Raw genomic sequence first — 22,761 nt, 5'->3', positions numbered from 1 at the left:
GTATGTGTCTCCAGAGCCTGTTTCTTCAGTAACAAGCATGAGAAAACTGTTGAAAAAAATTGTCATGAAGTTGTATAAACCTCCTTCCTCGTGGGCATGAGACTACATGAGAAACATTTATCACAATTACAGTGGGTACGGAAAGTATTCAAAACCCCTTTTACATTTTTCACTCTTTGTTTCATTGCAGCCATTTACTAAAAAAAAAAAGTTCCTTTTATTTCTTGTTAATGTACACTCAGCATCCCATCTTGACAGAAAACCCACCAGAAATGTGGACATTTTTGTAAATGTATTTAAAATGAAAGACTGAAATGTCCCTGAGGCCAGTACATCACCACCAGGAATATGCTTTCCCCGGCCTGCTTGGGTCAGGCTTAATCGCCTTTGTACTGGCGTCGGCCTCTTCCGCTCAACTATGTTCAAATGGGGTATAGCTTTATCCGCGGCATGTGAGTGTGGTGCAGAGGAGCAGACTGCAGACCACATCATAACATCCTCTCCTATATACCGCCATCCTAACGGGAATCGTGGTCTGGCAGCTGTGGACGAGAGCTTGGTCAGTAGGCTGTTAAACACTTGCTCAGCTGTATAGTGCTTACACCTCTAATAAACATCAACATCTTTATGCAAACAAAGAAGAAGAATAAGACTGAAATATCAAAAGGTCATAAGTATTTGGACCCTTTGCGCAGTGTTTTTAGTATTTTGAGCTAGTACAGCCATGGATCTTCTTGGGAATGACGCAACAACTTTTCTACACCTGGATTTGGGGATCCTCTCCATTTCTGTCAGGTTGAGTCGACAGCAATTTTTATGTCTCTCAAGAGTTGCTCAATTAGGTTTAGGTCAGGGCTCTGGCTGTGCTAGTGAAGAATGGTCACACAGTTGTTCCGAATGCACCCCTTTGTTGTTTTAGCTGTGCGCTTAAAAGGGAACATTATCACCAGACCTATGTAAGCGTCAATATATACCTTGATGTTGCAGAAAAAAGACCATATGTTTTTTTTTAACCGATTTCCGAACTCCAAAAGGGTGAATTTGGCGTTTTAAACGCCTTTCAATTGATAGCCTGTCGGAGCGATGACCTTTCACCCGTGACGTCACAACATGAAGCAATCCACCATTTTCTCAATCTTATTACACACACCAAGTCAAATCAGCTCTGTTATTTTCCGTTTTTTTCGACTGTTTTCCCGTACCTTGGAGACATCATGCCTCGTGGGTGTGTTGTCAGAGGGTGTAACAACACGAACAGAGACGGATTCAAGTTGCATCAGTGGCCAAAAGATGCGAAAGTCCCCCGTTTGTTCCGCACACTTTACCGACGACAGAGATGGCAAGAATGTGTGGATATCCTGCGACACTCAAAGCAGATGCATTTCCAACGATAAAGTTAAAGAAATCTGCAATATTGGAAAATAAACCACTGAATCTGCCGGAGTGCGTGAGCTATTTAGGGACGACGGCAGACGAGCGAGGTAAACCCCTTGGATGTCTTGGCTAAGACGTGATTTATAACACTTCTTTTTGTCTCATTTTGTCCACCAAATTTATAACGTTGTGCATGAATGCACAAAGGTGAGTTTTGTTGATGTTATTGACTTATGTGGAGTGTGCTAATGGGACATATTTGGTCACGGCATGACTGCAAGCTAATCGATGCTAACATGCTATTTAGGCTAGCTGTATGTACATATTGCATCATTATGCCTCATTCGTAGCTATATTTGCATCCAGCCTTTCCCTCCACCCACATTTAATGCCAAACAAACACATACCAATCGTTGGTTAGAAGGCGATCCCAGAATTCGTCCTCGCTTCCTCCCGTGCCGCTGTCTGTCATGATATGGCTCAATAGCTTCAGTTTCTTCTTCAATTTCGTTTTCGCTACCTGCCTCCACACTCCAACCATCCGTTTCAATTCATGCGTAATCTGTTGAATCGCTTATGGCGCTGAAATCCGAGTATGAATCCGAGCTAATATCCCTATACCTTTCTGTGCTATCCGCCATGTTTGTTTCTGGTTGTTTCACGCTGTGACGTCACAGGATAATGGACAGGTGGATATACCGATCGTGAAAATCAGGTGCTTTGAAGCCATTTTTCGGGATATTGCGTGACGGATAAAATTTTGAGAAAAACTTCGAAAAATAAAATAAGTCACTGGAAACTGATTTTTATTGGTTTTAACCCTTCAGAAATTGTGATAATGTTCCCCTTTTAGGTCATTGTCTTTTTAGAAGGTGAACTTTCGGCCCAGTCTGAGGTCCTGAGCACTGTGGAAGAGGTTTTCTTCCAGGTTATCTCTGTACTTGGACGTGTTCATTTTTCCTTGAATTGCTACAAGTCACACCCCCATAGCATGATGCTGCCACTACTTTGTTTCACTGTTGGGATTATATTGACCAGGTGATGAGCATTGCCTGGTTTTCTCCACACTTGGGTTGTACGGTATACCCGTATTAGTATAGTACCGTGATACTAATGAATCATATTTGGTACTATACCGCCTCTGAAAAGTACCGGTCCGCCACACCCCCGATCCACCCCACGTCCCCGTCGTTGTCACGTCGTGTCATTGCTGGTTTACAAGCAGACGCGCATGTTCTGTAGTGCACAATCACGAAGTACTTAAAAGCAGACACAGTGTGTAGACAGAAAAGGGAGAACGGACGGATTTTGTCTTAAAAACTAACGCTAAAGGTAACGTTATGACACTGAAACGGCCTCAGGAAGAGGTGCTTGTGGGGCGGTTTAGCTCGGTTGGTAGAGTGGCTGTGCCAGCAACTTAAGGGTTGCAGGTTCGATTCCCGCTTCTGCCATCCTAGTCACTGCCGTTGTGTCCTTGGGCAAGACACTTTACCCACCTGCTCCCAGTGCCACCCACACTGGTTTGAATGTAACTTAGATATTGGGTTTCACTTTGTAAAGCGCTTTGAGTCACTAGAGAAAAAGCGCTATATAAATATAATTCACTTCACTTCACTTCACTTTAAAACATGGCTAGCTAGCTAGCGGCTAAAGGTCAGCCCCAGTCGGCAGTCTTTTAGCTTCTTCTAAATCACTAATCCTAGCCTCCATGGCAACAAATAAAGTAGGTTTCTTGCAAGCATCATCCCTATAGGACGAGGAATAGCTAAACATGTTTCACCACACACCGTAGCTCACCGGTGTCAAAATGTAAACAAACGCCATGGGTGGCTCTACACCTGACATCCACTGTAATGATACAAAGTACAGTAGCGTATCTAGTTGCTACTACTATGATTACATCGATATTTTTTGGCATTACATCTTCTTTCGTTTTTTTTAAAATGTATATTATGTTTATAAAATTGAGGAAATATGTCCCTGGACAAACGAGGACTTTGAATATGACCAATGCATGATCCTGTAAAGACTTGGTATTGGATTGATACCCAAATTTGTGGTATCATCCAAAACTAATGTAAAGTTTCAAAAAACAGAAGAATAAGTGATTATTACATTCTAACAGAAGTGTAGATAGAACATGTTAAAAGAGAAAGTAAGCAGATATTAACAGTAAATGAACAAGTAGATGAATAATTAATTTTCTACCGCTTGTCCTAAATGATTTTGACAAAATAATAGATGCAGAGAGAATTTGGAAGGAGCCAAGCGAGAGTTCAGGTACATGATTACATTTCTTTATACACTATAATACAAAAATAAATCAAACAAAGGGCGCACTCAGTGGTGAATAATAATCTATACTAAAACTTCAAACAAAAACAGCACAATGGCATGACTAGCTACAAATAAACAAAAGATACTATCAAAGATACATAACTAACCAAAAACTTGCACTGAGGCAAAAATACAAAAATCTTACGTGGCGTAGTCAAAATAATTAGCAGCGTGGCAAGGCTTGAAGGTTGGCAAGGCAAGGTAGGCGCGTGGTCGTGGTAAGTAAGCATCAGCAATAGCAGTAAAGTTCCCAGGCCGATGAACAGAAAACAAATTATTTAAATAGTGACTATGATGATGAGAAACAGGTGCAGGACCGAGGGCAGGGGCGTGACTGGGAGACCAGGTGGAAACTAATGGTTTACTATGGAAACAAACAAAACCAGGAAGTGCAAATTCGGGAAACAAGAGTCCAAAAAACAAAACATAACATGATCAAACATAAAACCTGATTCACAGGCATGACACTAACTGTTAGTATGCTGTTTTTTTTTTTAAGCTTATTTTGCAGGTTTAAACATTTGAGTCATATATTTTGCTATTCGATGCTATGCAAATAGCGTGGTACCTGGTAACATTTAGGTTCAGCTTGATCTTTTCAGCACTTTCATGCGATTTTTCCCAAAATTGCATGTTTGATTATACAGTAATGCGTGTGTTTGTGCCAGGTCCAGGCCTTCCACTACCAAGAGTGCTTGAATGTACTGCACTTTAGGTATAAAAGCACACACATTGTATTAATTATTTAATGATTACTTTTTTTCTCCCGTGCTGTTAGGCCCTGCAGAGTAACCTGCGCTACTCCCTCTTGCCTAAGAGGCTGATTATCGGCAAACGTCTGGCCCAGTGCCTGCACCCGGCCTTACCCAGCGGCGTACACCTCAAGGCTCTAGAGACTTACGAGGTCATCTTCAAAATCATCGGAACGAAATGGCTTGCCAAGGATTTGTTCATTTACAGGTAAAGGGAAAAACTAAAAGGTTTAAAATGGAGTGAAATATTTTTTATTACATCGTGCATACTGTATGTTTGTGTGTTTTTAGCTCTGGCTTGTTCCCGCTGTTAGGCCATGCGGCCATAGCAGTGAAACCTGTCCTGCTCACACTGTATGAGCGTTACTATCTTCCACTGCAAAGGGCTTTGCTGCCCAGTCTTCAGGCCCTTATAACAGGACTACTACCCGGCCTGGAGGAGGGACTGGAGGTCAATGACAGGTATACTGGACTTTATAGTCTGTTAGCCAGATCTACACTACAGTGCATCCGAAAAGTATTCCTAGCGCTTCACTTTTTCCACATTTTGTTATGTTGCAGCCACATTCCGAAATGGAATGCATCCATTTTGTCCTCAAATTTCTACACACAATACCCCATAATGTCAATGTGAATTTAAATTTTTTTAATATGCAAATGTATTCAAACTGAAACAATGAAATATCACATGTACATAGTGACACATACATTCTATTCACAGCCTTTGCACAATAGTTTGTTAATTCACCTTTGGCAGCAATTACAGCCTCAAGTCTTTTTGAATACAATGCCACAAGTTTGTCTCAGCTATCTTTGGGCAGTTTCGCCCATTCCTCTTTGCAGCACCACTCAAGCAAGACAAGATTGGATGGGAAGTGTACATTGCTGCATTCATCTTAGTCTAGTCAGGGGGGTGACCAAGAACACGATGGTCACTCTGTCAGCGCTACAGCATTCCTTTATGGAAAGAGAATAACGTTCCAAATGGACACCCGTCTCTGCAGAAATCCACCAATCAGGCCTGTATGTTATCGTGGCCAGACAGAAAACATTTTTAGTAAAAAGTTTGCAAAATGCACCTCAGACAGTGAGAAACTAAATCTGATGAGATAAAAATTTTACTCATTGGCATGGATGCCATGCGTCATGGTTGGAGGAAACCAGCCACCGCTCATCACCAGGCCAATACCATCCCCAGAGTAGCAATGTGGTGGCAGCATCATACTGTGGGGATGTTTTTCAGTAGAAGAAACCGGGAGACTAGTCAGGATAGAAGGAAAGACGAATGTTGCAATATACAGAAACATCTTGGATGAAAAACAATGCTTCTTAACCAACCTGATGGAGCTTGAGAGGTTGAGAAACTGCCCAAAGATAGGTGTGCCAAGCTTGTGGCATTGTATTCAAAAAGACTTGAGGCTGTAATTGCTACCAAAGGTGCATCAACAAGGTATTGAGTAAATGCTGTAAATACTTATGTACATTCTATTTTTGAGTTTGAAATGTTAAATAAATTGGCAAAATTTAAATAAACAAGTTCACATTCTCATTATGGGGTACGTCTGTAGAATTGTGTGGACCTAACTGTATTTATTCCATTTTGGAATAAAGCTGTAACATAAAATGTTAAAAAAGTGAAAATCTGTGAATACTGTCCTAATGCACCATATTTCATCTTCAGCAACCCTGTTTTATCATACTTTATCTTCTCAAGGGACAATAATAAAGAAATGAAACTTGGATATACTTTAGAGTACTGAGTGTATAGCACAATAGATTTACTGTACCTGAATCAGGCCTGATTCATTTAAAAAGGTTGAATTGAATTGGCTTCCCCTGACTGAATGTTGAATTTCAGTGATGGGAATTGGAATTTAATCAATTGCAATTCAGAGAAATCCCTATTAACCGAGTAACAGTTATAATTTGTAACGTTAAACAAAGGTTTTGACCTAAAAACTCTGTAATCCCTCATTTATCGCTAATAATTGGTTCCAAGCCAGATGATGGTAAATTAATTTCTTCAAAGTAGGAATTATTCAATATAAATCTTAATATTTTTATAGCGAGATCAGACCTTTTAAATATCATATTTAATATTATGAGTACAATCTTGACATGAAAAATATCCAAATAATCGTCTTTACAATTGTTTAATGCAACATAGGACTGTTGCCTCAGGCCGAGCCACGGTATTTAACAGCATGCTCTGATTGGTTTGATCTCATCTTGTGGTCAATCCTACAATACTATTATTGTTTTTATTTCATTAAGCCATTTTATGTTTGACAATGCTGAATTTAGCCCAGAGGTGTCCTAAGTGTGGCCCGGGATCCATTTTCGGCCCGCAGCTAAAGACAGCAGCACATTGAAAAATACATTTACTAACAAACAAAACAACAAAATAACGCATAAAAATTTAAATAAAAGAGAAAACAGGTGTAATGTAACAGGAACAAGTTGAATTAAAGCTGCAAGCAGCGATGGACGGGACCGACTCTTGCTGGTGTTTCCTGCCTTTACCCATTCAACATATCTTTACCTGCACATTACCTACCTTCCCTGCATCCTGGGGTCACACTGATGCTTTCTTTCTGTCACCCATACACGGTGGTGCTTCCTGCCATCACCCAGACAACATATCTTTACCTGCACTTTACCTACCTTCTCTGTATCCTGGTGTCAAACTGGTGCCTCCTTCTTTCACCCAGTCAACATATCTTTACCCGCAGAGTACTTACCTTTTCTGCATTGTGTGGTCACGCTGGTGCTTCCTGCTTTTAAGCGGCCATCTTGAGACGGCAGCAGCGCAGCAGCGTCAGCATAGCGGTTCTTTGAAGGCTCGTAAAACCAAAACCGGAGCAGTTATTAAAACTCTTTTCTCAACTTTTAATCAGACGGGTTCAATCTCTCTCCTGTGCGAGTTTGAAACCGACACAACAAACACGCTCAGAGGAGATAATGTTTGACAAAAGGTGACAGGTTTTTACAAAACTTTTGTTTTGAAGGGGTAATTGCCAACTTCCTGTTGATTTTTGCTGAAGGATGTCAATTAATGAAATGTAGGACTGAGTGAGACCTACATAGAGCTTTTTGTTTCATGTCTCTACAACATTCCTACCAGAAGTTACAAGCAGTTTTGTCTGTGTTTTATTCCTAGGGGGCGCTAGAGCGCAATTGTGAGATTTGGGGTTTGGTTTTTTCCTGATGTGTGTGTCCAGTTTGGTGAGTTTTGAAGCATGTTAAGGGGGTCAAATTACAGCTCAAAGAGGCGCCGGTATAATAATAATAAAACCTTAGAAATACAATAGGGTCCTCTGTCACAAAGGGACATTCGGTCCCTAAAAATATTGTCATTGATAACACAAAGCTGACATGTAGGCTCTTTTTATTTTAAAAATCTATGTAACACACTGGTTTTGAAGGTTAAAAATATCAAAATGGCCCCCGAATACTCCGATTTTTCTATCTGCTGCTCCCAGTGAAACAGGTTTGGACACCCCTGATAGTCCAAAAACATGTATAATTTGTTTCAAAAACAAAAAAATGTTCACCCCCAAAATATCTGTGGTAGAGTGAAGCCGCAAACTTTGAAGCGTGATGTAGCGAGGGACGGCTGTAGCACAAATATTTCACAAACACTTTATTTAAACACAAATTCCCTTTCATTTTAGATGATTGTATAAAGTAAATTATTCAGGAAAATACATTATTTTTCCACCATTTTGCTTAGTTTGAAAATAACATTATCCATGACTTTTAGTTATACACCGACAAATTGGCAAAAGAAGCTGACACTCAGCAGACAGATTGCCCAATTTACAGAGCTGCCCGATCCACAGCAACTTCCTGCTGGGTTACTACAATTTTATGACTTTGAGGCATACATATATTACAAAAAAACAACTTATATTAAATTCAAAGTACTTGAATAGCAAAAATATTTTTTTTAAATCGGCGTGTTAATTATTAGCGTAAAAAGTAAGCTTATTTAGTTACGGCAAAGTAACCATTACTATGCCACTTATAGTCAAAAGTAATGTAAAAAGGGCAGCTTAAAATTTTTAAAAACAACACTTTAATGAATTGTATTTTTTAAACTGTGGCGATTGTTTATTTGATGTTATCAATAGATAATTTGGTGAACCGAACGGATCGGGCTGTGACAGTAGCGCTAAGTAACAATATCCTTAACTTGTACATTTTTACTAACAAAATTGGTTTGCATATTACAGTTGTGATCAAAATTATTCAACCCCCCACACAATTTTGGTGTTTTAGCAAGTTGGACATTTATTCCGTATTTTGTTTATAGTCATATCAAATAAAGATGTGTCAAATAGACAAATGCAACTTAAATTGTAACACTGTATTTTACAAAATACCAAAAAAGGACATTTTTCTTAATATCTCTTTGACAAAATGATTCAACCCCCTAGTTACATGCATCTTTAGTACTTAGTAAAACACCCTTTGGCAGTAATTACATCCTTCAAACGTGATACATAACCGGACACAAGCTTCTTGCAACCATCTAACGGTATTTTAGCCCATTCCTCTTGGGCAAAGGCCTCCAGTTCATTCATATTCTTGGGCTTGCGTGCTGCAACTGCCTTCTTCAAGTCCCACCACAGGTTTTCTATAGGATTTAGGTCTGGCGACTGTGAAGGCCACTCCAGAGTCTTTTAGCCCTTCTTCTGTAACCACTCTGATGTTGATTTGGAGGTATGCTTGGGATCGTTGTCCTGTTGGAAGGTCCAACGTCTCCCAAGCCTCAGTTTCGTCACTGACTTCATGACATTTGCAGCAAATATATCCTGGTTGGAAATAGAATTCATAATGCCTTGAACGCGCTGGAGATTCCCGGTACCTGAGGCAGAGAAACAGCCCCAGAGCATGATTGACCCCCCACTATGCTTAACAGTAGGCAAGGTGTTCTTCTCTTTGTAAGCTTCATTTTATCTCCTGCAGACATAACGTTGATTCATAGGCCCAAAGAGTTCCAGTTTTGTCTCATCACTCCATAGAACAGTTTCCCAAAACCTTTGGGGTTTGTCCAAATAATTTTTGGCATACTGGAGTCTATTTTCTTGTGCCTGGTACTCAGAAGTGGGGTGCGCCTGGGAGTTCTGGCATGGAGGCCTTCATCTCGTAGTGCGCGCCTTATTGCCTGGGACAAAACCTGCGTCCCCCCCTCTGCAATGTTCTGTTGTAGTTCCTCAGCTGTTACCCAGGGGTTTTTCACCACTGTACGCACAAAGCATCCTCTTTCTACCACGCCCAGGTAGTGTTTCCACTGTGCCTTTAGCTTTAAACTTGCGAATTATGCTCCTAACTGTGTCTCTTGGAATGTGTAATGTCTTTGCTATTTTCTTATATCCATATCTTTTCTTATGAAGAGAAATTACCTCCTCTTTTGACTTCTTTGACCTCTCCCTGGACTTCACTATGTTGCAAATACACCAGTGACCACCTACAAGAAGCTGAGCGTCACAGTCTTTTTCAATCAGTTTAATTGTTGCTCGTTATGGTTCTAATCACATCTACAGATGTTTTCAACACCTGATTGAAAAGATCTTATTCATATTCTGTTCTTAAGAGTCATGATCTCAAGGGGTTGAATAATTTTGTCAATGAGATATTAAAAAAAATGTCCTTTTTTGGTATTTTGTATAATACAGTGTTACAATTTAAGTTGCATTTGTCTATTTGACACATCTTTATTTGATATGACTACAAACAAAACACGTAATTAATGTCCAACTTGCTAAAACACTAAAATTGTGTGGGGGTTGAATAATTTTGATCATAACAGTAACTGTTAGCATGCTGGTATGTAGCATGCAAATGAGAGTGCTAAATATCCTGAATGCGTTGGACATTTTTACTTTGAAACTGTTCGAATCGGTTGAGAAATGGGTGAGTGCATGATTTAGGATTACAGTTAATTTATTAATTAAAATGTTATGGAATTTCAGTTCTACTTCCTTGCATTTGAATTGGACTTTTAATGTACCTTCTGTTTGCAACCTTAAATCAAATTCATGAAATTAACGTGGAATTTGGGAAACAATTTTTTTTATTTCAATTCAGTATTTTGCACAATTTTTATACACATTAAAGGACTCAACAAACACAACCATATTCGCCCTTTGAGACACTAGTGATTTAGGGCTATATAAGTAGACATTGATTGATTGATTCGTCTAAATAACTGGCAACTAGGGATGTAACGATAAATAGTACTAATGATAACCACGTTAAAAATTATGTTGGTTACTATTGCTGGTTTAATTAAATTATCGGAAAAAAACGATTCCTAAATCTCATGGACCAACTCGTGCTAGCTGACCAGCTAGTTGGAATGCTAACATGAAAACAAGACACATTTCATCTCAAGGCATTTGTGAACGGCTCCCTGCTGCCATCGAGTGGGTTGCATGGATCAAACAGGAACGACATTGCTTCGCACAGGTTTGACTCTTTATCTTTCAATAAAGCGGCTTGCAGTGTCAGTTGGTCGCTCTTTCAGCTCCTCCTTCGCTGCTCGCGCCGGGCTCATTTTCAGTCGCCGTCTTCCTGCGCTCGTCTCGGTCGCTCCGTGGCTCTCGGTTGTTCTCGCTCTTCTGCTCGCTCGTCTGATCGTCTGTCCACTTGTCTCCTTTTACTACTTCTGCCTCGATCGCTCCTCCTTCGCCCCTTTTATTCTGCAGCAGGAGATGCAGGATGCGAGCAGGTGTGTCGCTTACGTATGTGACTCGGCTTGCTGCAGCATCGCTCCGAGTGCACCACGCCTCTCCTCTCTGCTGCATGCTCCGCCTCCTGGCCTCCATCTTGGGCAGGACAGCCATTTTTCCGAAGCCCGCTGTCGGCTCCGTCTCTCCACAGCATTCAATTGATTCAATTGACTATTTGGTTTGTCTTAGAAGCTGTTTCGCCTCCCATCCAAGTAGGCTTCATCAGTTCATGCTCTTAGACTTAGATTGGTCCGGCTGCTGCCCAAACCCCAAATATTTATCCTCCAATACCAGAAGGGTGTGCCTGGGCAAGGATGGTTTTGCCCTATCGTAGTAAAAAAAACAACTGTTGAGATGGAAACAAGCAATCCTACTGTCAATACCAACGACAGTCCTTGAAGTGTAATTTCCCCTGGTTAGCATTGAGGTATTGATTGGCAGAACAATCCTTGTGGATCGACCACAAGGATTGCGGATGATAGGCACAATTCCAAAAAACTGCAGTTCCCCTTTAAGAAATGACATACCACAATCTAAACTTATATAAATCCATTACTGTCTTAGCAACTAAGATATTCAATTTTGCACGGATCGCACGGAGTGATCGATCTGTACTTGGAGGAATGTAACACGATAGCTGTGTCTCAATTCTGGGGCTGCATTCCTCTAAGGACTGAGCCCATGGTGAGAGTCCTCCAGCAGTTTTTTTTTGTGTTCTCCTGGTCATTCACCTTATTTTGGAGGAAGCGGCTAAGAGATAGACTTATCATGGGAGATGGTTGTCATTATTATGTGTCACGTGTTGACAAGCATTTTAAAACTGTTATTCCTGACTATTAGTTAATGGTGGATTTATTTTTATGCCTGAGAATAGTTGTTGTAGTGGGTCATGTACCTTTAAAAACACACTTTACAATCATGATGAAGTCCCAGAAAGTGTCTTTTCAAACGGTCTTTTCAAACAGCAACACCACACAATCCTATTTAGCAGTTACTTCATGAATATGTCATTCACAATTGATGTACTTTTCTAATCTTGTCAAATTGTTTGCATAATCGCCAGTAATTGTACATTATGAGTGGGATATCAATTGGGAAAGCATGATGTTGTTATTATCATATAATTATTTGCAATGAAGGCAGAAGTAATCAATCACAACAACTGCAGTTTCAGCGCGTTAGTTTAGTTTATTTATTTATTCATTTTTTATATAAGTTATAAAAATACTTTGTTTTTAAATGATCATCCAAACTCGTATATATGTGTTTTGTGTCATTTTTTTTTGTCTGCTGTCCTTTAAATTGCATTGTTTAAGTCCATGTCCTCTTTGATTGTTCTGCAGAGCAAAAATAAACAAACAGAAAAGTCAAACAGAAGATCCCATTAATCATTTACAGAAAAAATGTTTAAATAAAGTGCCTCACAATACAAAGGTCCTGGGTTCAATCCTGGGCTAGGGATCTTTCTGTGTGGAGTTTGCATGTTCTCCCCGTGAATGCGTTGGCGCCTTCCAGGTACTCCGGCTTCCTCCCACCTCCAAAGACATGCACCTGGGGATAGGTTGATTGGCAAAACTAAATTGGCCCTAGTGTGTGAATGTTGTCTGTCTGTGTTGACCCTGCGATCAGGTGGAGACTTGTCCAGGGCGTACCCCGCCTTCCGCTCGAGTGCAGCTTGGATAGGCTCCAGCACCCCCCGCGACCCCGTAAGAGACAAGCGGTAGAAAATGGATGGATGGATGCAAATGTTCACAAAAAACAGCTATAAGTAATATCGGTACATTGATGCACACATTCACTATTCCAGCCACTTATTAATACCAAATAAGTAAGTTGACCTTTTGCAGTCTAAATAATTTGCAAGGTTTTACTTCTGTTAAATAAAGCTCCGGGAACAAAGCCGCCTGCAATGGCTGGATATATGGCTCTCTCTCGGAGTAAAGGGAAAGGCAAAGAGCACGTAGGTTGCTCAACATGACGATAGTCAAGGTCTCGTATCACTACTGTCACCCCAGCTCGCTTTTAGGTGTTTTAAGTTAATACATATATACAGTATCATGTTAGACCCACTCGACATCCATTGCTTTCGGTCCCCTAGAGGGGGGGGGGGTTGCCCACATCTGAGGTCCTCTCCAAGGTTTCTCATAGTCAGCATTGTCACTGGCGTCCCACTGGATGTGAATTCTCCCTGCCCACTGGGTGTGAGTTTTCCTTGCCCTTTTGTGGGTTTTGAGGATGTTGTAGTCGTAATGATCTGTGCAGTCCTTTGAGACATTTGTGATTTGGGGCTATATAAATAAACATTGATTGATTGATTGATTGACTTACTTTTTTTTCCCTAATTTTAAAAACTTTATTAAGACAAACATGTCTACAAAAGGGGCAGCACAGTGGACAGGGGTTTAGTTCGTCTGCCTCACAATACGAAGGTCCTGAGTAGTAAGGGTTCAATCCCGGGCTCGGGATCTTTCTGTGTGGAGTTTGCATGTCCTCCCCGTGACTGTGTGGGTTCCCCCCGGGTACTCTGGCTGCCTTCCGCCTGATTGTAGCTGAGATAGGCACCAGCGCCCCCCGCGACCCCAAAAGGAATAAGCGGTAGAAAAAGAATGGATGGATGTCTACAACAGAAAGTAAACCCTTGTGACGTCACAAAACCAGACATTAAGCATGGTAAACGCACATTTTTTCTTTATGATTTTTTTAAAAACTTTTACAAATTCAAATGGAAAAAAAACAAACATTTAAACACTAAAATAAAAAATTGTCTTGTAAGAATCCAGAACAATATTAAATGTGTATTTTGTCTGTCAAGTTATTATTATTTTTTTTTAAATAAAACTTGCTTAAAAGTGTTCAGTTTGTGTATAAGTACATTATGAGCACATTTAACAATACCGCAATAATAATATCTGTGACAATGTGGGTCACAGTAACCGAGATCGGAATTGTTCCTATCGTTCCATTCCTACTGCCAACACAAGTGCGGAACAAGATAGTTGTGTTCTGTCTACAGTCGAGCGATCTGGAGCTGTATGAGAGCTGTCGGCACTGGGTAGCTGTGGTTCAATGAAGGGACAATGATTTACAACATTTACCGTTGTGTTGTGAACTTCCACAAACTCACCTGAACAGGGTAATAATAATAATGGATTAGATTTATATCGCGCTTTTCTATTGTTATATACTCAAAGCGCTCACAGAGAAGTGGGAACCCAGCATTCATTCACACCTGGTGGCAGTAAGCTACATCTGTAGCCACAGCTGCCCTGGGGTAGACTGACGGAAGCGTGGCTGCCAGTTTGCGCCTACGGCCCCTCCGACCACCACCAATCATTCATTCATCATTCATTCACCGGTGTGAGCGGCACCGGGGGCAAAGGGTGAAGTGTCCTGCCCAAGGACACAACGGCAGCGACTTTGATGTCCATAGGTGGGAAGCGAACCTGCAACCCTCAGGTTTCTGGCACGGCTGCTCTACCCACTACGCCATGCCGCCCCTTACTTACTTGTGTTCTAACTATTTAGTCAGTACATAGTAAAGTAATACTGCTTTACAAGCTGTGCACGGACTACTTAATATACCAGGGGTCACCAACCTTTTTGAAACCAAGAGCTACTTCTTGGGTACTGATTAATGGGAAGGGCTACCAGTTTGATACACACTTAAATAAATTGCCAGAAATTGCCCATTTGCTCAATTTACCTTTAATTCTATGTTATTATTAATAATTAATGATATTTATCTTTGTGGAAACACTGATCATCTTAATGATTTCTCAAAATAAATATATATTTTTGATGACATGTTTTAAATAGGTTAAAATCCAATCTGCACTTTGTTAGAATATATAACAAATTGGACAAAGCTATATTTCTAACAAAAAAAAAATCATTATTTCTTCTAGATTTTCCAGAACAAATTTTTTTAAAGAAATTCAAAAGACTTTGAATTAAGATTTAAATTTGATTCTAGAGATTTTCTAGATTTGCCAGAATATTTTTTTAAAATTTTAATCATAATAAGTTTGAAGAAATATTTCACAAATATTCTTCGTCGAAAAAACAGAAGCTAAAATAAAGAATGAAATGAAAATGTATTTATTATTCTTTACAATAATAAAAAAAAAAAATACTTGAACATTGATTTAAATTGTCAAGAAAGAAGAGGAAGGAATTTAAAAGGTAAAAGATATGTGTTTAAAAATCCTAAAATCATTTTTAAGGTTATATTTTTTTCTCTAAAATTGTCTTTCTGAAAGTTATAAGAAGCAAAGTAAAACAATAAAATGCATTCTATTTGAGTTTTGTCCCTCTTAGAATTAAAAATGTTGAGCAAAGCGAGACCAGCTTGCTTGTAAATAAATAACATTTTATAAATAGAGGCAGCTCACTGGTAAGTGCTGCAATTTGAGCTATTTTTAGAACACGCCAGCGGGCTACTCATCTGGTCCTTACGGGCTACCTGGTGCCCACGGGCACCGCGTTGGTGACCCTTGCAATATACTGTGTCCACTCTTCATTTCTGTACTATTGTCCCTTGAGAAAAATGTATGCTGAAATGTGAGCGGTGTACTAATTTTTGCGAGATTCTGTATAATGGTTTGACATCTTTGTGCAGGACTGATGCCTTGCTGCTTAAGCTGTCTCTTCTGGTGGGTCAGCAGGTCTTCTACGGAGCGCTGTGGGGTTCCATACTTGTCAGTCCGATAGCACGACTGCCCGCCACTGTCTTTATTGTCACACACTTCGACCGCACCTTACCCTTGCAACAGCAGAAACACATGCTCGGCTACGACCATCGCTTGGTGGTGAGCGCGTTTGCTGGTATTCTGCGACATGAATTCCGCAACGTCATCCGTTGTTTCAACGTATAGTCTCTTGTCTGTCCTCAGGTGAGGTCTGTGTGTCTTTCCTTGCAAGACTCAAATGTGCTGGTGCAGAGAAACATGCTTGAAATCCTGCTTTTCTTTTTCCCGTTTGCCAAATGCCTGGTAGGTAAACTCCGAACAATAACTTCATTATTATATCCTGTGGACAACACACCAGCAAACAAACACAAAACATTTTGGCATTGTTTGTGTTCAGGACCCAGCTGAGACCAGTATTGTTATGAGCAAAGATGACATGACCAGGGTGGTTTCCGCGGCGTTACTTACATTACTCCGCAGGGACATGTCCCTCAACAGGCGTCTCTACGCGTGGCTCCTAGGTAACTCATGAGTAATGAGTCACTTTTTCAAAGCCAATAATGTATAGTCAATTTCGGTTTTTTCTCAGTTTGCTGTAATTTCTGTTTCATTTACATGTCATTGCATTTTTTTTTCAGGCACAGACACAAAAGGGGAAATGGTTGCACCACATCCGACCCTGTCTACTTCATCGGAGGAGCACATGTTGTATTACTTCAACAAATACTCTTGCAGTTTTATTGTGCAGGTACCTCACTCAAGTTTTGAACAAAAATGTTTCATTTGATGAAAAATGACGGATAAGTATAAATTACTGCTGTCAAACAATAGATTTATAGATTAATTCAATTTTTGATTAATTGTGATTAATCACAGTTAATTACTTGCTTACATGATTTAATTTAACTTTGAAAAAAGATCCCAATTTTTTGACACAGATACCATTTTATTGTCAGAATGTCATACGCAGTGCTGCAAAAAGTGGGTATGCAGTACAGGCGGCGCCAGAAGGGGCAATGAGCAGGGAGGTGTTTCGACTCGGCATTTTTTGTATTTAACCGCTGTTTGTAAATTGATAAAATTAGGGCTGTCAAAAATAACGAGTTTACTCATGCGAGTAATCAAAAAAATAGTGCATACTTCATGTACAGTACAGGCCATAAGTGTGGACACACCTCTTCATTCAATGCGTTTCTTTATTTTCATGACTATTTACATTGTAGATTGTTACTGAAGGCATCAAAACTGAATTAACACATGTGGAGTTATGTAATTAACAAAAAAGGTGAAATAACTGAAAACACGTTTTATATTCAAGTTTCTTCAAAATAGCCACCCTTTGCTCTGATTACTGCTTTGCACACTCTTGGCATTCTCTCGATGATTATACTCTACCTAAATGATATTTGTTCAGTATCTAATAAATTGAAATGTATTATGTTTGCAGATGATACAAATGTATATTGTTCAGGAGAAGACTTTAAGGAAGTGTTGAGGATAATGGAGGTTGAGTTAATTCAACTAAAAAAATGGTTTGATATTAATAAGTTATCATTAAATGATAAGAAAACTAAATTTATGGTGTTTAGTGGTGCAAGGACAAATTGTGAAGCAAAATTAAAGTTAAATCATGTGGAAATTGATAGAGTATATGAAACTAAATTCTTGGGAATAATAATTGATCATAAACTGTGTTGGAAACCGCATATTGAATATATAAAAGGAAAAATATCCAAATCTATTGCTATTCTTTATAAAGTAAGACACATGCTGAATAAGACATGCCTGCATATGTTGTATTATTCTTTTATTTTTCCATATTTAACGTATTGTGTTGAAATTTGGGGAAATGTTTATAAAACAAACATAGACCCAATAATAAAACTTCAAAAAAGGGTCATTAGAATAATACACAAAGCGTGCTACTATGAACATACCAATCCATTATTTATGAGTTCAAATGTATTAAAATTTTCAGACATTGTGTTTTTAAAAACAATGGAAATTATGTTTCGAGTAAAAAACAACAGCCTTCCAGCTTGTATTCTCAGGCTATTTCATTTAAGAGGAGAAAACTATAATTTACGGGGGATATCGATTTTTGAAATAGGTAAAGCGAGAACAAATATAAAATACAAATGTATTACAGTTTTAGGAGTTAAATGGTGGAACAAGCTCAGTGATGAGCTGAAGACATGCACTTCTTTGGTAAGGTTTAAGAAAACATTGAAAGGTGAAATAATTGAAAATTATAAAATATAGTTACAGTTACTTTCATCCCATTGATTTTTGATTTATTTATTTGTTTATGTTGATGTTCCAGGCAATCTAATTTTCTGTGAAGGTATAGGATAGGCAAATATAAGCTTTGGCTTCAGCGTATTCCTTTTTTGGTCACTCTTTTTCTTTTCTTTCGTGTGTAAATGTGCATTATTGTATACATATAACATGTACTGTAAAACTGATCACACACAATGCTTGATTGATTTGATTGATTATATGACCGAAATAAACTTATTTCATTCATTCATTCATGAGCTTTAGGCACACCTGTAAAGTGAAAACCATTTCAGGTGACAACCCCTTGAAGCTTATCGAGAGAATGCAAAGAGTGTGCGAAAAAGCAATCACAGTAAAGGGTGGCTATTTTGAAGAAACTCGAATATAAAACACGTTTTCAGTTATTTCACCCTTTTTTGTTAAGTACATAACTCCGCATGTGTTCATTCATAGTTTTGATGCCTTCAAGGACAATCTACAATGTAAATAGTCATGACAATAGAGAAAATGAATTGAATGAGAAGGTGTGTCCAAACGTTCGGCCTGTACTGTATATATGCAGATTAATCACGCAGTTTATTTTGACCGTACATGCTCCTTCACCTTAATCGCGGATGGTTATCTGAAAGGCAGCACAAGTTGCTACATGGTCAGTGATCAGGTCAATGCATACATAAGTGGAAACCGCGATGAGACAAATTTCACTTCAAAATAAACCTTTACGGGACTTGAGACAAAATTGTGGGCAAGATTTCAACAAATAAAAAACATGCGTTCAAGTAAAATAATATTAATAATATTATTTCTCTGTAACATTCTCACAATAAAATTGCATTTGTGTCTTTTGTGTGTGTGTTTTTAGGTTCATTTTAATTATGTAAGCAGGTAATAACCTGTTATTAATCATGATTCATTACAATGTAAAAGTATGATTAATCACAACTCAAAAGTATGATTTATCATTATTAATTACAACTCAAATGTGTGATTAATCACAATTCAAAAGTGTGATTACTCACAAGTCAAATTATGAATAATTATGATTAATCACAAATGTTAATAATCATGAGTAATGTCAGATAAAAAGTGTGTTAATCTGATTAAAAGGTTAATCATTCGACAGCACTAGATAAAATCAATAATAGCCACATAAGTGATTAGGTGTCGCTGCCTCCTTGTCTTGCCCCTTTCTCTCTTTCTTTCTCTCTCTCACACGCACACCCACACAGAAACATTCACACATGTTATGCCTTTGCTCATCCGGTGAACAAAAAAAAACGCTTTTCAAAGAGGCAGTTTGATCAATTTTCTCAATGTATCAAGAGGATGCTTGTAAATATTCAGGTTAGCGAAAGCTATTACACTGTAAAACCCACTATACCTGTTATACATTGTTTAAAAAAGAAAATTAACCTCACTTGAGACGTGAAACTGCAACCCAATAGTAACTTTATTAGCTGATGGGGGCACCTTGCATAGCCCTAAAAAAGTAGGTAGTTGTGCCCCGGTCATATGCAAACATTCGTCAAATATTTTACATGAATGCATGTCATTTATTTGCTCAAAACTTGGTAACAGTACAGTTTGAAGTGCACATTTGGAACAATTCTGCAATAATATTTCAAAAAAGGTGTATGCAATGTATGCAAATTACTTTGTTTTTATCTAAAATTAAGTGAAATTTGTCAGCAAGCACACCAGTCGCAGTCTCATCACTTTTGTTTGCACTGATATATGCATTGACCTAATCACTGACGCAGCCTCCGAAGCAGAACCTCCAGGTTCTGTAACAGCTTCTTCCCTCAGGCCGTAAGACTCTTGAACGCATCATAATTAAGTTATCCCCTCAACTCCCCCCAAAATGGATTAACTTGCTGGAATAAAAAAGACAATATAACATACATCCATAAACGTGGACGCATGTGAAAAAGTGCAATATATTTATCTGTAATCTATTTATTTATTTATATATATTTATTTATTTTATATATATATATATATATATATATATATATGTATATATTATTTATATATATTTATTTAATTATATATGCACCTTATTGCTTTTTTTTATCCTGCACTACAATGAGCTTATGTAAAGAAATTTCGTTCTCATCTGTGCTGTAAAGTTCAAATTTGAATGACAATAAAAAAGAAGTTTAAGTCTAAGTCTATAAAAACCTGTGCCAATTTTCTGGTAACCATCCACCGTTAAGATAAAGATGCATGTGCGGTGAAAATAAATTGCGTGATTAATCTGTGTTCATACACGATTAATGCAATCATTTTTGTGATTAATTGCATCAGTTATTGCGTAAACATTGACAGCCCTACAATAGTGGCTTTAATGTCTGCACACAAATTATGTTTAAGCCTTAATTGCTTAACAGTTAAATTAATATGGGAAACACCTCTTAAAATTCCCTCAGCCATTGAGAAAAAAGAAAAAGAAAAAGAAAATGGTGTCTATTTGGGATTATTCCTTGACTTCTGTCAGTGTCAAGACGAGCAGGTTTTGGACACAACTTGTAATGCAAATAATATTTCAAATCTTGGTCACATGTGTTTACATAGTTCTTCATGTAATATTTGTTTCTTACCTGTTACCCTCTTTCCTATCTGGTGGTGTCTGCGTGGCTCCAGGGTCTGATTAACATCCTCAAACAGAAAGATGTGGAAAGCAAACCAGAGAATGTGATCGGCTACCTCAGGCCTTTTCGCATCATTACCAGCCTGCTGGATAAACCGGAGTTGGGTAAGCAGCACAGCACACAAGCAGATAAAAACCTTGAATTACTCGCTCTTTTATTGGGTTTTTATGGATGGCATCTCTCTGTCCAGGTCCAGCTGTCTTGAGCAATGTGCTGCTGGAGGTGGTGCGAGCTTTTTACAGCTACTGTCGAGAGATGGTGGGGGAGAAAGCGATCCCCGGCTCGGGGCTGTCAAGCAACCAGTTGGCCAGGTGAGGGCAGTGCAGAGAACAAATACTGTAAATGCGGCCCACAGGCCAAGTACAGCCCATGAACGTCATCAGCCCGGCAGTGACTTCACTTCAAAACTTCAAAAGCCACTACAATGAGCAATGTTTACAGCAAATTTAAAAAACAGCAGATGATCCTTGAATAGCATTGTGTGTGACTGTTAGCCATTTGGTCAAGTTTTGATTATAAACACAAAATCAAAAAACTAGTGAAGGAAAGAGACTGTTGGGACTTAGTCTTCAAACCCCGTGCAACTAAAATGTAACTCAACTGGCTAATTACAATAGCATATTTGCTGATCTGTAATGCCCACATCGAGACCATTCGTATGAGGTATGCCTCGTTGGCGGCTGTTGACGTTGATTCCTTTGGATGGATGGATCTTTCTTGTTATTGTACAAGTACAACAACATTTAGTTTGTAGCAAAAACCTGTTCAAGATTGGAAAAACAAACACTGTACAGGGTTACAGAAGAGGAACGCTGATGGGTCGCCATTACGGCACCCCGTAAAAGGCGGGAAAAAGGTAGGCTCTGCGGGAGGATGAGAAAAAAGAAAAAGTCTCAGGAGTGAGAAAAAAACTTGATAGCAAAGCAGATATACAAATGACAACATACAACTCAGGACTTGCACACTGCAAAAAGTCAGTGTTCAAAAACAAGAAAAAAAAATACAAAAATTGGGAGTATTTTATTTGAACTAAGCAAAATTATCTGCCAATAGAACAAGAAAATTTGGCTTGTCAAGACTTTCCAAAACAAGTAAAATTAGCTAACTGTTCTTGGTAGAAAAAAAGATACCTTTTTGTTCAATATGTAGAAAAATATTGTTAAATTAAGTAAATGCTAGTACCATTATCTTGACATAATATGACATTATGATTTTTTTTTTCACGCTTGAAATAAAAAAATATTACTTTTAAAAAAGTAGTTTTGGACTTGTGAGTGTTAATGACACAGCTTTGCATCAGTTGATATTCTAGTTTCAAGCATGTTTTACTCAATTCAGGTCATAAAATCTCAGCTACAGTAATATCTTACTGAGATCATTTAGGACCAAAACCCTTAAAACAAGTGAAACACTGTAACATAAAATCTGCTTAGTGAGAAGAATTATCTTATCAGACAGAAAATAAGCAAATGTCACCTTTATTTGAGATATTTAATCTTAGATTTCAGACTTTGCAGTGCAAAGAGGTGTAAGGGGACGGGCATCCGCTCCGAATGTTCCAGCCACTACGGGCGCCGCTTCGTCCATCATATGTGAAGTGAAGGGAATTATATTTATATAGCGCGTTTTCTCTAGTGACTCAAAGCGCTTTACATAGTGAAACCCAATATCTAAGTTACATTTAAACCAGTGTGGATGGCACTGGGAGTAGGTGGGTAAAGTGTCTTGCCCAAGGACACAACGGCAGTGACTAGGATGGCGGAAGCGGGGATCGAACCTGCAACCCTCAAGTTGCTGGCACGGCCACTCTACCAACCGAGCTATACCGCCCCCCCAGCATATAATTTGGGGTGAAGCGTCGAAGGCGTGGGATGGAGGGTGGGGTATGTGTGTGGCTTGTATTTTTCGTGTTTTTATGTGTGTCTAAACATGCAGCGTGTCT

At 38.8% G+C, this 22,761-nt stretch overlaps 1 protein-coding gene across 1 annotated transcript in view; it reads left to right on the top strand.

Moving 5' to 3' along the window:
• Positions 1 to 22,761, top strand: part of dop1b (DOP1 leucine zipper like protein B) — a 62,666-nt gene that overhangs the window by 5,006 nt on the left and 34,899 nt on the right. Inside the window, exons 3-10 of the mRNA XM_061879147.1 lie at positions 4,490 to 4,671; positions 4,755 to 4,925; positions 15,819 to 16,008; positions 16,093 to 16,191; positions 16,286 to 16,409; positions 16,527 to 16,636; positions 20,812 to 20,923; positions 21,010 to 21,130. Of these exons, the coding sequence (XP_061735131.1) occupies positions 4,490 to 4,671; positions 4,755 to 4,925; positions 15,819 to 16,008; positions 16,093 to 16,191; positions 16,286 to 16,409; positions 16,527 to 16,636; positions 20,812 to 20,923; positions 21,010 to 21,130 (1,109 nt within the window). The remainder of the gene's footprint in view (positions 1 to 4,489; positions 4,672 to 4,754; positions 4,926 to 15,818; positions 16,009 to 16,092; positions 16,192 to 16,285; positions 16,410 to 16,526; positions 16,637 to 20,811; positions 20,924 to 21,009; positions 21,131 to 22,761) is intronic.

This window comes from Nerophis ophidion, linkage group LG19 (genome assembly GCF_033978795.1).
Source record: "Nerophis ophidion isolate RoL-2023_Sa linkage group LG19, RoL_Noph_v1.0, whole genome shotgun sequence".
NCBI lineage: Eukaryota > Metazoa > Chordata > Actinopteri > Syngnathiformes > Syngnathidae > Nerophis > Nerophis ophidion.
This window is presented reverse-complemented; position numbering and strand designations above follow the sequence as displayed.